The 15,185-nt window shown below is 42.7% G+C and overlaps 1 protein-coding gene across 1 annotated transcript; it reads right to left on the reverse strand.

The window, feature by feature from the left end:
• Positions 1 to 31: 31 nt before the first annotated feature.
• LOC309716018 (trafficking regulator of GLUT4 1-like) lies at positions 32 to 15,185 on the reverse strand. Its single transcript, XM_082549571.1, has 5 exons — positions 14,859 to 15,185; positions 5,308 to 7,591; positions 1,261 to 1,661; positions 981 to 1,107; positions 32 to 891 (listed from the first exon to the last, which is right to left on the reverse strand). Exons 3-5 carry the CDS (start codon positions 1,657 to 1,659, stop codon positions 878 to 880), a joined length of 540 nt encoding a protein of 179 aa, XP_082405697.1. The 5' UTR covers positions 1,660 to 1,661; positions 5,308 to 7,591; positions 14,859 to 15,185; the 3' UTR covers positions 32 to 877.

Genomic DNA, 15,185 nt, shown 5'->3' on the forward strand with positions numbered 1-15,185 from the left:
CTTCCAGCTTGGTCATGCTCATTCAGCTTTATTTCAGACATGCAGAACTATGGCACAGTAAACCAGTCATACAGTATAAATGTATAAACATGAACATCAGAGTGCCAAGATCGGTGCATACAAGGGGGGCAACCGCCCCGTTCATATCTTGCAGTATATTGTAAACATAATGAGGTTCAGTAGAGTCCAAACAGGAGTCATTTCAGTTATGACAGCACGCAAAGCAAGATATCACACTATGACTGCAGAAAGGCATTGTTGTGATACATAGACATGTGCCTAAAATTCATGTAAACAATGTACGAAAACAGCTTATACGTCTTCCTACAGCCACAAAACTCTCAAATGGGAGAAAAAGTTAATGTTTTGTTAATATTTAGTTTTGAGAAACAGGGCAGGCAGTGACGACATCATGGACTAGAAGTGCACTGATGCCTTTTTTTCTGATCTTGTGTATTTGTTGTTGTGTTTAGTGAACCCATATGTGTTTTTTTCTTTTTTAATTTATTTGCAAGTTGTAGTTTTATCCAGCTGTCTGCACAAGGCAGGAGTGCACCACTAGTTTAGACTATGAGAATATAGTTACTGACAGCCTGACACAATAGTGCAGTTTTTATCTTTCTTCCTCAGATCCTGAGTTTCTGACGTGATTGGGCATGAGTGTAGCCAGAAAAATGGAAATGTCCTGCCCTTCTTTCTTTTTCTTTCTGTTTTTTTTTTTAGGTCCGTAGCAGAAAACAAAACAAACAAAAACAAAACATTAAGTCGTACTTGAGAGTCTCTTCGTCTTGTTTGTGCTTTTTCATCGTCAAATTGACATCCTTCCTCGTGTGAAAATTTGAGATGACGTAAAAGAAGACTCCTTTCATCCCACTTTTCATTGCTGCATCTCTGAGAGCAAAACAGACAGAGGAAAAAGTTGATATACACAGAGTTACACTGAGATTTCTGTGTGTTTGTTCCATTTCTTCCTCGCATACCTATTGTAACCGCTACGAAGATGATCACAGCCACACCCAGCACCATTGCCAGGGCGCTGAGTAACATAGATAGACGCCCATACTTTCTCGCTCCCTCAGCATCCCCTGTCTGGAGAACAGTCCTCGACTAACGGGAAATGGAAGGAGATAAAATATAAATAATTTAAGAGCAACACAGTTGCAAAACAGTAGCAAAACACCTGGATTTACAGTGTGATTTAAAGCACGGAGAAAAATGTCTATGGATAAAGTAAAAGCTAAATAACTGCGCGGCACTCACCACATTTGCATACCACAAGGCACAAATATTGAGCGGCCAGCCGGGACAGAAACAGGACAGCACGGCGAGCCAGAGGTAACTCGGGGGGTCGGTGCCCGGTGGCACCTGAGAGGGCAGCTGTCCCAGGAAAAGCCGGGACGAGGATCTGGGTGGGGCCAGTTGCCCAACGGAGCCCGATTTAAGAGGTGATCTGTGTCCGTTCTGGTCCGCATCCAGGGAGCGGACACTCCCTCTGATGTTCAGGGAGAAAGAGTCAGATGGTTTGATGTTGCTCTGCCCGGTGGGCTCGGTGGTTGCTGTGCTCAGTAGCTTCTCCGTGTCCTGGAAGCCGGTGGGTATAGAAACTTCCCTCTCGCCAAGGGCGCTTTTCCCAAAGGCAGCATCAGTGTTAATAGCCATCACTGAAAGATAAGAAATATCTCCAAGTCGGATTCTCTGTCTGGCCGAGCCGCTTTCCTGTGGATGGAGACGCTGAAGAGTTCTTCCTTCAGATCTTGTCCATTGGGGGTCATCAGATTAAATATTACAAATTCAGCTAGCGTAAAGGCAACCTATTTAATTAAGCAGTCCAACTCCATCAAAATTTCTTATTGATGAGCGAGATGTTATTGATGTCTGAGCTTCTCTCACGTTTAGTTGGCGGTGAGCATCTGGACGCAAGTCTCGTCTCTTACCCCCACCCCCCTGTATTATGTAGTGAGGTATTACCGCATCCCCTACTTTTCTACAGCACATCCCTAATGCCGAAGCCTACTTATGCACCAGGCGATGCGTGTGACAATGCAGAAACAACAGCTAAACCCGTTTTAAGTGAACGCGCGCGGTGCGTAAAAGCTTTCCATCTTTCCATGTGCGCATGGGGGCAGCAGTTGGATCAGCATATCGAACACTATGGAGGGTGTGTGGGGGAGAGAGATGAGTGGAGCTGGAGCAGGGCGGACATTGAACCACAAGCCTCTAAACACATACACCACCTGCTGACTCAGACACTGGTTGTATTCTGCCATATTAGAGCCTGTAACGGCATCCCTGCAAAGAGCTCCCCAAATTTAACATCTGATCAGTCAAGAATCAGTTGAAGTGTTTTTAAATAAAATTAGCAATACTCGAAGTGCTAGTGCTTTCACGTCTTATCTTATACTTTTATTTTTTATGTTCTGTGTTAAGCACATTGAGTTTGCATATAATGAAATGTTCTATGTGCAATATATGCGCGCGCGCGCGCGTGTGTGTGTGTGTGTGTGTGTGTGTGTGTGTGTGTGTGTGTGTGTGTGTCATTGCCATAGAAGCACAAGCAGTTCACTTATTATGGATGCTAAGCTATTAATGGGTAGGACGTCAATTTGCTCTCCAGACAGCCTCGGATCTGGGTGGCATGGATTCCACAGGATGTTGGAGATGTGCTTTTGTGATTGTGCTTCATCAGAAATGATAACAATATGCAGATTCTTCATCTGAACATTGCTCCTTCGAGTCTATTGTTGCACTGCATCACGTCCCAAAGGTTTTCTACTGGACTCACAGCTGGTAATTGGAGAATACACTGAACTCATTGTCGTGTTGACGAAACCACTGCAGATGACTTTTGTTTCACTCAACAGTGCAGCATCATGCCGAAAGTATCCCTTTAGCTTCCATTAAGGGATGTAAATGGTCTGCAGCAATACTCATAGGCTTTTTATTTCAAGCCATAATTATTACGGAGGCACAGAGTGTGCCAGGAAAGAAGCCTGGACTGTTGACATGAGGCACGTTGACTTCATGGATTCATGTTGTTGGCAATCTGAGCTTATCCTGAAGTGCAATGTTTTGCCAGCCTTCACCTGTGCGGTCGACCCACTGCACCCTCAGATTTCGGTTGTTGGTTCACAGAAATGGAACCTGATGTGAACCTTTCCTGCTGTTAACCCATTTGCTGCTAGACACATATATGCTGTGAGCCAGAGATGGTTTCTGGGCAGCTCACCACAGTAGTAAATATTAGATGTCTGAGTTATTGTGGCTTTTCAGTCAGCTCCATCAAGTCTGGATATTCCCCTGATCCAGACTTGATGGGCAAATGAGAAATACTTAAATCAGATTGGTGCTAATAATCCTGTCCCCATGCTAAGCTTCTGACCTATAGCTGCAGGATTCTGTGCCACATGATTGGCTGGTTGGACAGGAGATGATGTACAGATGTTTTTATCAGGGTACTTGAGTATATGTACTCATTACTGAAACTGAAAATGTTACTTGTCATAAAAAGTATGCCAGTGCAATAAATGAAAATTGGTGTAGGGTCCAAACATAACACAAAGTGTTGACTTTAACCTTAATTTAAGGGGTCTAACACAGATTATATTATGAATGTGCATGTATGATTACACTATTTTTGAATTCAGATTGTATTCATTTCACAGTACAAACAGTAAGAATATCATGTAATAATCATGACATACTGCATGTTTTATAGAATATACCTTGTAAAGAAATTCTAAAGAGCCCTCTGAAAACAGTGTAAAAATAGAGTAATGTTCCTTGAAGGTGTAGTTAACTATAGTATGTAGTCATTTCTCTTCATATGATACAAATTGTCATCAAAATTTCATTATCTTAGATTAATCACCCAAAAGTTGATCACCTATAAAATAACATGTATTTGCACATGGATGCATCTCCATTAATAATCCACTGTTGTAATTAGGGATGGGTACCGGTGTCCGGTGCCATGCTGGCACCGGTTCTGACATAAACGGTAGTAACCAGACCGAAAAGCAGCGCACATTTCGGTGCTTTATTTCGGTGCTTTTTTTTCCTGAGCTGTGATACACTTCTAGCCAATCATTTTACGTTTCCGAGGATAGTAGGCGGGGCCAGGTACGTACGTTCAGTTAGAGCAGAGCTACAGATTAAAAATGTCCAAGGCGAAGAGGTCAAAAGTCTGGCTGTACTTCACAGCAAAATATGCAAACTCAGCAGCCTGCAACAAGTGCTTTAAGCTGATACTGTGATACTGTAACACCTCGAATCCGATGAAACACCTGGCGACGCATAGCGTTTTTTTAAAAAGCCCAGAAATGCGCCGTATTTGATAGCTTGCTGCGAGACCTCACACTGTGCACGTCGGGTGGGTTGCCAGTTATCGGACCCGGAGCAACATCCCCCAAAAACCCGAAGAATAGAGTCCTGGCCCCTAGCCCTGTCAGTGTAGCAGAAATGATGACGGATGATGATGCAGCAGCAGCCGTTCTTCTCTGCGTGAGTCGCTTAATGTTGTTCGAGTGTAATTTACGTTGAGTAGGCTAACCACGTTATTACATTAATGCAGGTAAGGTGAACTAGCAAACATGATAGCTACATGCGACTGTCCTCTTGTTTGATGGCAGATACTCCCTTCACCCTGGACAAAAAGGCTAAAATGACCAAAGAAAAAGTGGGAAACAGCTGAACATGAGAGGTTTTTGGACAAAGTTTGTGTTTTTTTTCCATTGTTTAAGCACTGCTTCCAGCCAGGAGTGATACCATATATGCCCCATAGCTGCAGAAAAGGCTAACATTGTTATCTTTTTACAAAAAAAAAAAAAAACAGCTGAACATGAGAGGTTTTTGGACAAATTTTGTGTTCTCCATTCTTTAAGCACCGGTTCGAGCACCGTTTAAGCACCGGCACCGTTTCAAAAGTACCGATTTGGCACCGGTATCGGATAAAACCTAAACGATACCCATCCCTAGTTGTAATGTTGTTGAAATATGAAAAAGAAATATGTCAGTGTTTGATGACTTCTTTACTTTTTCACACCTTTCTGAGATTTCCTTACATCATATCTTAATGCTGTTTTAAAGTTCCATACCTTGTGCAAAAACATAAATCTGTATAATGAGCAAACAGATTTGACTGGATCAGCTCATGGCAGATAACCTAACAATGGTGTCAAAAAATATGATATAAATCCCTCGGGTCGTCTTCTGTCACACCAACCCTCTGATTTCCACCTGTCTCCCTCTCATTCACACACATGTGTCTTGCTTCTACTAACTTTTATTCATCCTTTCTCCAGACCATACCTCCACGTCTCCAGGCCTTTCTTCCACAAAGACTTCCATCACCGCTGCAAACAAAAAGAGACTCAGAGCCGATGTCTGATATAATTCTATCCCCACCCTGAACCCATCTGTCACTCCTACTGCTTACCTCACCTCTGACTCGCTGTTCTCATACATGTCCTGCACCACCTCCAGGGTGACCAAGAAATAAATGTGTAGCTAATACTGTGTTTTTTGACAGCTAGTCTTTCCAAGCTTCTTAGATTAACATATTGTGCGTGTTACTGGTTTGTCATTTAGCATGTACAGGCTAAATATATTTCCAGTGCCTTTGCTAAGTATACAATAAGGATAGTAGGAAGTTCAAATTTGTTATCATGGTCTCATGCGATAATCTTAACATACTCCTGTTTTTATTTCATTTCACCATGGTTTCCGCAGGCTTTAGGTTTCAGTTTGGACGTACCCATAGATTTGCAGACTTTTTTGAGCCACATTTGACAATGTAATCAATTTTTATCCAATTATGACGCATACACTTCACAGCGCACCCCCACCCCCCTTTGCAAATCTGAAAAATAACAAATAAAAACTAATAAAACTTAAAAGAAATAGCAATTAAAAAACACAAAATTCCTGTTTCTCGGAGTATAGAGCCGCCTGATTTTCTGTGCGCTATTTTCAGTCATGGTGGATGAAATCTGCAAAGCTCGTCACTTTCGTTATCTTGTAACTTTTCCTTATGAATAACCTTCTTCTAGCTACAACGAAAAGCCTCCCCTTCACATGCGCTGGGTAAAAACCTGATTAACCTGATCTCCTGGAGAACCAATCAAAATGTGAGACTCTGTCTCGAGATTTTGGACACGAGGACGAGGAATAAAAATGCTACCCTCACATACCTTCTATGCCACTCCTGACTCATACAGTTACTCTCTTCTCCGTCTATCATCTGCTTCTAGCAATTTCTAACATAATAAGATGCAATTCATTAATACTGTTTAAACTATATGGGTGACTCATCAGTGTACATCTGTCCTACAGTGAGATCAGGCTCCCCGTCGCTCTCAGCCGTGTTAGTTTTTGCAGAGCATCCTGACATCTGGTGGTGATTTTATGACACTGCACTAAGATCATCAAGTTGTTTGCGCTAACAACTCTCAACTTCTACTTTCGTCTTTCAAATTCCTGTTTGTCAGCGTGGAACAAAATACTCAGGATTTCTCAGCCCAACAAACCGCAGGAGCTCGTTCAGCTTTAAAAAGTTGCCAAATGTGCTGAATGTGCTTTCCAGTCATATGTATATTTGAAGTACTGCTGAAAAATTACATCAGCATAATGTGACTGATTTTTGTTTTTAATCAACTTACTAACTCTGAAAGAAAAACTGAAACAACTATACATTTTTATCCTCTACATAAAAAAATAAGTAGTTTGCTCTACTATACATAGTTTTTTCAATTTCAGGGCCTCTCCCAGTTTGACAATCGTGTGAGTTCACCCTTGAACACACTGTGAAGGAATTCCTTAAAGCAGCTGGTGATGCCTTTAGGCTCTGAACAACAGACATTAGGGAAGTTTTTTTCTCTTCTCTTTCTGGTTTATATGTAACAGCAATCCAATTGGGTACAAACAGTCCTGACTGAATGCCATCGTGTTGACTTAACATGAGAACAAAGACCGGGCAGTTATTGCAGATCTGAAACCAATTTGCTTTGACAATTTAGCATTTAAAGAGCATCTTAATTTACTCTGATCCTTTGATGGGATCAGCAGATACTTAAAAGCCATTAGGTGTGACACATTTTTGCGTAGTCATGTGCCTCTCTGTGAGTGTGCTGTTATTTTTGGACGAGAGAACATGCAGTGCTGGTATGCACTTTATTGTCTATAGCGTGACTGCAACAACACATCTGAGAAAATATTTTGTGCTTTATTAAAAGACATAAAAAACACAATTCAAGCAGTTTTTGGTGGGAAAAGGATAACATGTCTGCCTATAATCTATACAATGTTTCTGGTCCAATCTTACAGGTTATAAAAGTCCTCTTCAGCCAAATTCCCATCACCCGTCATCTGCTTCCTCTTCTTGAGCCTTCCGGGAGCAGAGCTGGCCAGAGCAGTTCTTCAGCTGGCAGCTTTAGCATGTGTACAGAAACATAAAGCTTGCCAGTGAAGAACTGCTGTGCATCAGCTGGTATGAAGCCGGCGAGCGTGAGAGAGCCTGCAGTGATGCACAATCCGCTTTAAGGCGCAAATGGTGACTCCTTCCTCTTTCTTCCTCTGGCTTTAGGTGCATGTATTTCTGCAGAAAGAGAAGAAAAGATTGTTTAACTTCCCCTACAAACTCCCTGCTTTAGTAGCGTGGGCATGAGGTGGCATACAGCCAGTCACACACGTACAGTAAGTGGGTGCAGTCGAATCACAGTGTGTGCAATCAGCTGTGAGTAAGTGGGTGAAGTGAGCTGATATGCAAAGGAAAAAAAGTGCCCGGGGAGATGCACACAAGATCATGCGTCAGATCACCAGGATGGACAAGCGGATCAGCGGCTCAGCTGCCTCTGCACGATATACAGTGCCAGCGAGAAATTCTTAGACATTCTTTTAGTTACAGGATGCTCGCATTCAGAGAGCAGCCTCCTGAACGAGAAAAAAAAGAAATTTTGTCAGTTACCGTGGTTACAAAGGATGAGCGAGAAGCGCTGAATAGGAGCAGACAGCCCGTACAAGAGAGAAGAGACCCTGCAGAAGTCCAAAGAAATATTTGTTTTTGAAGTTTTAAAAAAGTTTGGGTGTGTTCCAGAGAACACCTGTACTATAACTCATCTAAATTAGAGCTGTCATCTAACCTAGTGGTATGTTGTAACTGTACAGCTGACTACGTGGTTTAAGCAGGTTAACTAACAAAGATAAGATTCATATCTAAATTAAAGTAACTAAACAGAATTTTCCAGCCTTGCTAGAAGCATGGTCCAGGCGATTGACTGTATATAGAAGATGGATGTAGCGTCCAGTAAAGCTGCATTTTTTCTAATGGCCAGAGGGGGCAGATCCACTGGCTATGAAAAAAGAAGTGCAACAGTGTTAAAGTCTGTGGAAAAATAATTCTTTGCTTCCTTTTCTATGATGATAGTAATACTTTTTCTCATGAATTTACAGCCTTAATAACTTTTTTCAAGTCTTAGTCCCCTTACCCAAAAGAGATTAAACCCACAGTACTTTGGCTTCTAATGTCATGTTTGCTGTTAAAACACAACTGTGACTGCAAAACCCACTGCTTAAGGTTTCCCACATGACTTCACTAACAATTGTGTGACAGCCATCTTTTATGTACAGTCTATCAAATAGTGTGTGCCAGATTTTTTCGCTGTTTTCACGTTACCCAGATGACACTCATTTGAGAAAACAAATGTCATAATCAATCGACTCAGATATTCGGGGTACGCATCTTCTGACCAGATGACAGCTATTGCCAGAAACAAAAGAAGTATTTTCAGTAGTTAGAAACTCTCTAAATATACTTTTTTTTTTTTTTTTTGCTTTATAGGAATGGTTGAATCCTACTGAACTTTGTAGATCTACTTTGTAGTTTTGGGTGAATGGCCAAACAATGGTTTGCCATAACCAAAAACATGCATCCGCCTTGACTTCACTTTATGCAGCACTACCGAGTAAATACACTGGCTCTAGTCTTTACCCCACATTTTTATTTCTTCTCCTTTTTAATTTTGACAGTTTGTAACTTATTTCTGAATTTCACTCCAATGCAGACCCGAGGGCTTGGAAAGCGTTTCGAGCTGATGCAAAGAAGTAAATACACATGCAGAGAGTTTGAAAACTAACCACTTGCAGCCAAACACATGCGAAGTAAAGTAGCTCAGTGTTTTTCTAGCCTTCAAAGAATGCAATTTTGTGTTGATCTTAAGATACTGAGGACATGCTCCACTTCTCCCGTCGACGATGAGTAACACATGCTGCACATTCCTGCTGTAAGGAGGGCAAGAATAATCTCAGGTGGTTCACGGCCCTGTGGACTGTGCACGGTGGGGCTGTGCGGGTCTCAATCAGCAAGATTTATGAAAATGCCAGAGACGTGGTCATGGGTAGAAATCATTTTGCCTCAAACTGAGTTGGATTTTACTCAAACATCAAGTTGAGGGGTCATTTCTATGCATGCACAGAGCTTTGACATGAAATCTACTGGGTGTGCACAGAAAACCAGCCACTAGGACAGATATGCTCATGTCAAACGTCAGATTTTTTTCTGAAGTGGGTGAGTCAGCAGCCTGCCTGTTCTGACTCGTCGATGACGTGCACTGGTAAAAGTATCAGGAATGAAGTGTATTATCTTTTTTTTTAAGTACCCTCCCAATTCTGCGTCAGATATTTGATTTAAAAAGACGGCATCTGATTACTTTATTTACTCAGAAATGGTTTTAGTTCATTTGAATCTTAAAGAAAGGACTTTCACCTTTGCTCTCTTTCAGGAGTTAGGCTCTCTGTGCCCCCTACCCCAGCCCCCATCTCTCAGGATTCAGTATTTGACATTATTGCTGACCTCCACACCCCGAGCTTATCTTTTTTTGTAAACAGTCTGATTTGTTTATTTAAAATGAAACATTCAATGTGACTGGTGTGACGCAGTGCGACGATTGCAAAGAAAAGCCTTCCTTCTTCCTGGTTTGCTTCCATTTTGTCCCCACCTGTGGACTTCGCATTTATTTTTCATGACCATTTAATGGCTTTCCTAAGCCCTTCAATTGTTTTATAGATACTAAATTCCACTGCAGAAAAGGTCATGAAAGACGTTTTGTGCAACTTAAATTGTGCAATCATCAGTTTTACAGATACAATAGCCGCTGGGGGGAGTTGATTTTTCTTTAGGGGTACAGAGGACTTTTAATTAGTGCTGTGCTGTAGTTGGCCTCCAGGAAACAAAACCAACCACATTCTCCAAGTGCGCAAGTGTATTCACTGAGAATGAATCAGCAGCAGGAGGATACATCCTGAGCACCAATGCTAGCTAAATGCTAAATGTTAAATGCTACCAGTGATTTTAGCTAAACACGAGTCGGTGTTACATGCGTTGTACCATTATTGTTTGATGGTTATCAGTGTTAAAGTGACGTCATCGCATTAGGAGAATTTAGCATGCATGGTCAGAGGTGGAACCAGTTGGAAACATTTGCAAAATGTAGCAGCTATCATGACAATCGCAGGCAAATTCACTCACTCGCCATAAGAACTGTGGAGACAGTGCACTAGATGAAAAGTTCCCTCATTAGTATTTGTTGCTGGTCATCATCACTGGGGTACTGAACAGGCTTCAGTTCACTAGGTAGCCCTCTATTTATTAGCCTGACATATTTCAGTCAAAGGTGTCCTTCACTTTCAGGAGCTTAAAGTGGAGAAAGTTTAACCCAACCACTTTGTGTCATGAGCAGTAATTTTGCCCGCATCTCTTGAATTAGGTTTCTAGCTGATTTTCTGTGGTCTCTGGTTGCCACGTTGCTGCAACTCACTTTGTGGAATTCCTTTAACAGAAAGCCTTAGGACCAGCGCTAGGTTGCGCTGTAACTTCAGCATATTATCTGAATTTGATCAATTGGGGTTAATAACATTTGGAAAGACTAGAAGGCATATATCTATTTTCTTTTATTCCATTTCTGTGTTTAGGAAACCCACAAGAAACGTGTGAGCTAGGCTGGCAGGAGTCCTGTGCACATGCTCTCCATCAGCTCAACTGATGATTTTAATGACATAAAAGCATAAAAGATGGGTGAATCTTCCAGGTCTAAAAAGTGAAGCCAACACGATAGTGTCTCAAACCTGCATTCTTTTAATGGCCGATAGAGGGCGACTTCTCTGGTTTCAAAAACACTTCTAGTTCAATTGAACTCTATGGGGAAAACAGCCGTCCACTTCTGAACTTTGCAACGCTTTCTTTTTGACTTTATGGGCTTAATCACTACTTTCACGTCACATTGAATGAAAAATGAAGTCCATTTTGTACTATGTGGTCTTAGAATGGCCAGTATAGTCATTCTAATCTAAGAGACAGGAAGTAGGATTATCCAGTTGTGTGGGAATTGGCCAATAACTCAGTCACAAATTATGCTAGTCAGTGAGTTTGGACCATAGGTGCAACTGAGCAACTTTCATTCTAGTCTGACTCCTCTTAATGTGTGCGGGGTCCATGGTCTTTCATAAGAGTAAAAACTAAAACCATTATGTTTAAAGGCACTCAGTGACAATGTAAATGTGCTGACGTTTAGCCAAAGTAATTTTCACCACCTTACTTTATCGTCTTAGCATGCACGCATCAAGTTTCATGCCAGCTGTTGTACTGCAGGCTTTGCGGAAGTGCGGGATCAACAGAATGACAGACTGACAAACTGACACTGGCATCTCTGGAAACAAGCCACTAGCAGTTAGGAAAAAAGTTTCTGAATGAAGTCAGTGAAGAGGACGTGCAGTACGAGTCCCCGGGCCACCCTCAGGAGTACTCGCAGTGTTAACTGTTCACTATGACTGCCACAGCGTCAAAATTGAAACTGAATTGCTTATTTGTTCCATCGCGTGCCACTCCCTCCACGAAAAGTGACTCTGTATTTTTATGTTAACAAAGCCAGCCAGTGTTGAGTCTCCCGGCTCTTTTGCTGTGCCACTCTTTCCTATATCTCCACTTCTTCTTCTTTTTTTTTGTCTTTCCTGACTCGTCTGTCCTCTCCACCCTCTCCCTTGGTCAGATCAGACTGTCCTGCATTCCTGACATTCCTGCTGCGTATGTTAGAAATTCCATCTGGCTGCTGTGGGCTCGCATAGTCTCCTCCACTCCTTTTTTTCCATCGCTCTGTTCCTTACCCATCGCCTGTCTCTCTACTCATCTACATCTGGACTGTCCAGGCTGAGGCTTCACTGTCAGGTTTGACCCTCCCCACCCCCTTCTCTTTATTTCTGGCTGCATCATCCAAGAAAGGGAGGCAGACAGAACCGGGGGGTTTTGTCGAAGGCCTTGAGACAGGCTTATATACAGATAACAAACAGCCTAATACAAAAAGGATTGAGTTTATCTGGGACCGTCGATGTGCATTCTCTGCCACAGCAAAATGGGATAAGAAAAAGGAAAAACACAGTGGAGTTGAATGGGCAGGACGTGAAATAGAAATGATGGTTGTAAACAGGACGGTGTAAATGAACCATGTACAAACCGAGGAACTGCTGACATTTTAACTCTTTAGGAGGTTTTCTTATCAGACTTTAGCCCACAATTATGCTAAACAGAAAGAGAAGAGAAGAGAAGAGAAGAGAAGAGAAGAGAAGAGAAGAGAAGAGAAGAGAAGTTACATGATATGTGGGTGGGACATTTTGCTGAAGGTGAGGAAGAGAAAACACAAAAACATACAGTGCAAAGTTGAGACTAGGTGAGACAGACAGAGACCTCTTACCATGCTTTAAGCCTACTTCTTTGACCTCTACGCTCAGGGTCGAGATAAGATTACTTCGATCATGACTGTGACTTTGCTGCAGTTATCTCCACGTTTGGAGAGACAGCGACGGGGGTTTGAATGCTGCTACACCTCAGTGACTGAAAACGGAGGATAATTAAACGTTATGCATCTGTTGCATATATCAATTCAGGTGCATTCCTTTGCTGTGGGTGTGGCCCTGCTTGAGAGTGTTTACTGTCCCAGATTGTAGTCTGTAATACAGAGTGAACATTTCAGACTGGGAATGGGGACAAAGACAGAGAAAGGGCGGTGGCTTTGGCAGCGCTCTTCATAGAGCAGAGGGCCCGTTCTTACACTCTGCTGATCTCCGTTTGCCGGACTTTAAAGGCTATCTGACTTTAACCCTGAGATCACCACGAATAAGGAGTGTAGGCTGTTTTATTTGCTAACAGGAGTGTCTGAATGCCACTCTGAATTCATGACACTGCCTGGAAATGGTAATGTGCAGCATGAGGCCTGTAAGCCTGTCCTCAGGCAGTCTGTGCCATTTTGTTTTAAAGCGCTGGATCTTTTCTTTCTTTTTTCTTTAGTGAACCTACATAACACATCCCTTCTTGCCCCATCCTCCCTTTACAAGGCACGCAGTAGGAATGAAGGGTGTAGCCCAAGTTGAGCAAGATGGCTTCACTTCTGCAAATGAAGGCAGCAACACAGCACAGGGGGAGGTTGCTTTTTTTCCTTTCTTTCTTTTCTTTTTTGCCTGGATGCAAAGGAAACAACACAGATGAGTTGCTTTTTAACGGACATCTTGTCATTGCCATGTGATTCTCACTGACAGGGCAGCTTATGTCACACTCTGGGTTGCAATGGCACAAATGCAGCTCGTGACAGTCTATTGCGCATTCCTACCGGCACACTGAACTCTGGCTGCACAATTATGTAAGACATGCTCCATCGATGTAACAGACACTACAGCAAGCTTTGCCCTCTAACCATTTATCCCATGCATATTTGCACTTTGCTTTTAAGATGTTTTATACAAATGAGGCAGGCTGAAGGGAAACCCTATACATATACATATACATATATATATATATATATGAGATGAGGAGACTGGAGGGCCTGGGCAGCAAGGCCTACATACGCTTTGTTGCGTCAGCAGCTTAAAGAATGTTATCCTGCTCCTTATAAACATCCAGAGTTACAAAGTCGTGTTTATAAACTCATCTTCCACTTGAAGAATCTTCCCATCTGTGCCAGATGACGGCGGGTGTCACTGCATTTCTGAGAAATGACTCGGCCTCAGTTATCCTGGTTTTCACCTATCCCCTACTTGAGCGCAGGCTTTTTCCTTGGCCTGCTATGAACTCAGCAGATTTTAAAAAGGCTTTGAGTGCTGACACTTTTTAATGTGAAGTTTTAACGCAGACATGTTGCTGTAGCCTCCAAATCCAGCTTTTGATTTGGATGGATGCGCTTTAGTTTTACACTCATGGTTTAAAAAAAAAAAACAAGAGCTCTGAACATTTTCACTAAGGCTGTCTGTGTGCTTGTAGAGGCTTTTTTTGCTCTCTTCTGTATTAATGTAGGACTAAAGATGACTAATATAATATTTGCACATTTATGCAGTATTACAGCTGCTGGCTGTAAATAAATAAAATAAATGGAAAGCTCTTGCCCACCTATGGAAATAAGTTCTTATGGTGGGATGGCCAAATGTCAGATTTCTAAGGTGCTCATAAATCCTATGAGCTCCCCTGTGTTAGAGGGCCTGCTCTCTCTCTCTCGCTCTCTCTCTCTCTCTCTCTCACACACACACACACACACACACACACACACACACACACACACACACACACACACACACACACACACACACACACAGGCCTTCACAACCAGAACTCCTAAAACATCAAATCCATGCCCTCCTCAATCTGACGTCGCCGATTCGCGGAAAACCCGCAGCAGGGGTGAATTACACTTGAATAAAGTATGAGAAGGACGCATCCCCATTTGCCATTTCCACGTAAACTGGGTCATCAAGCCGCCAAAGGCTAAACCAGGCTGACAAGAGCAAGCATTCAGCCAGCAGAAACACACACACTGAGTAATACGCCCCACCTTGACCACCAACAGCAGCCGGGTCGCTCCTGCCCGCTCCGGCACGTCTTGAACGGTCCGGCGGAGTTCAGGCTGCCTCGCCCACTGCTCGGCGGAGTCCGCCTGGGTGTGTCGCTGTCTGTGGAAAAAATTTGCGTCCGCGCTACGGAAACGTTTGACAGCGTTTAAGTGTGTGGAGCACACAGCAGCAGCAGCAGCGGAGAAGACAGCGCAGGACTTCAGCCCCTTTTACACAACTCCTGCCCCCCCCACCTTCTCTCTCTTTCTGTGTCTCTCTGCCTCTCTCTCTCTCTCTTTCACTCTCACACACACCCAGGCGAGACACAC

This window comes from Aulonocara stuartgranti (genome assembly GCF_965226115.1).
Source record: "Aulonocara stuartgranti genome assembly, chromosome: 10".
Lineage (NCBI taxonomy): Eukaryota > Metazoa > Chordata > Actinopteri > Cichliformes > Cichlidae > Aulonocara > Aulonocara stuartgranti.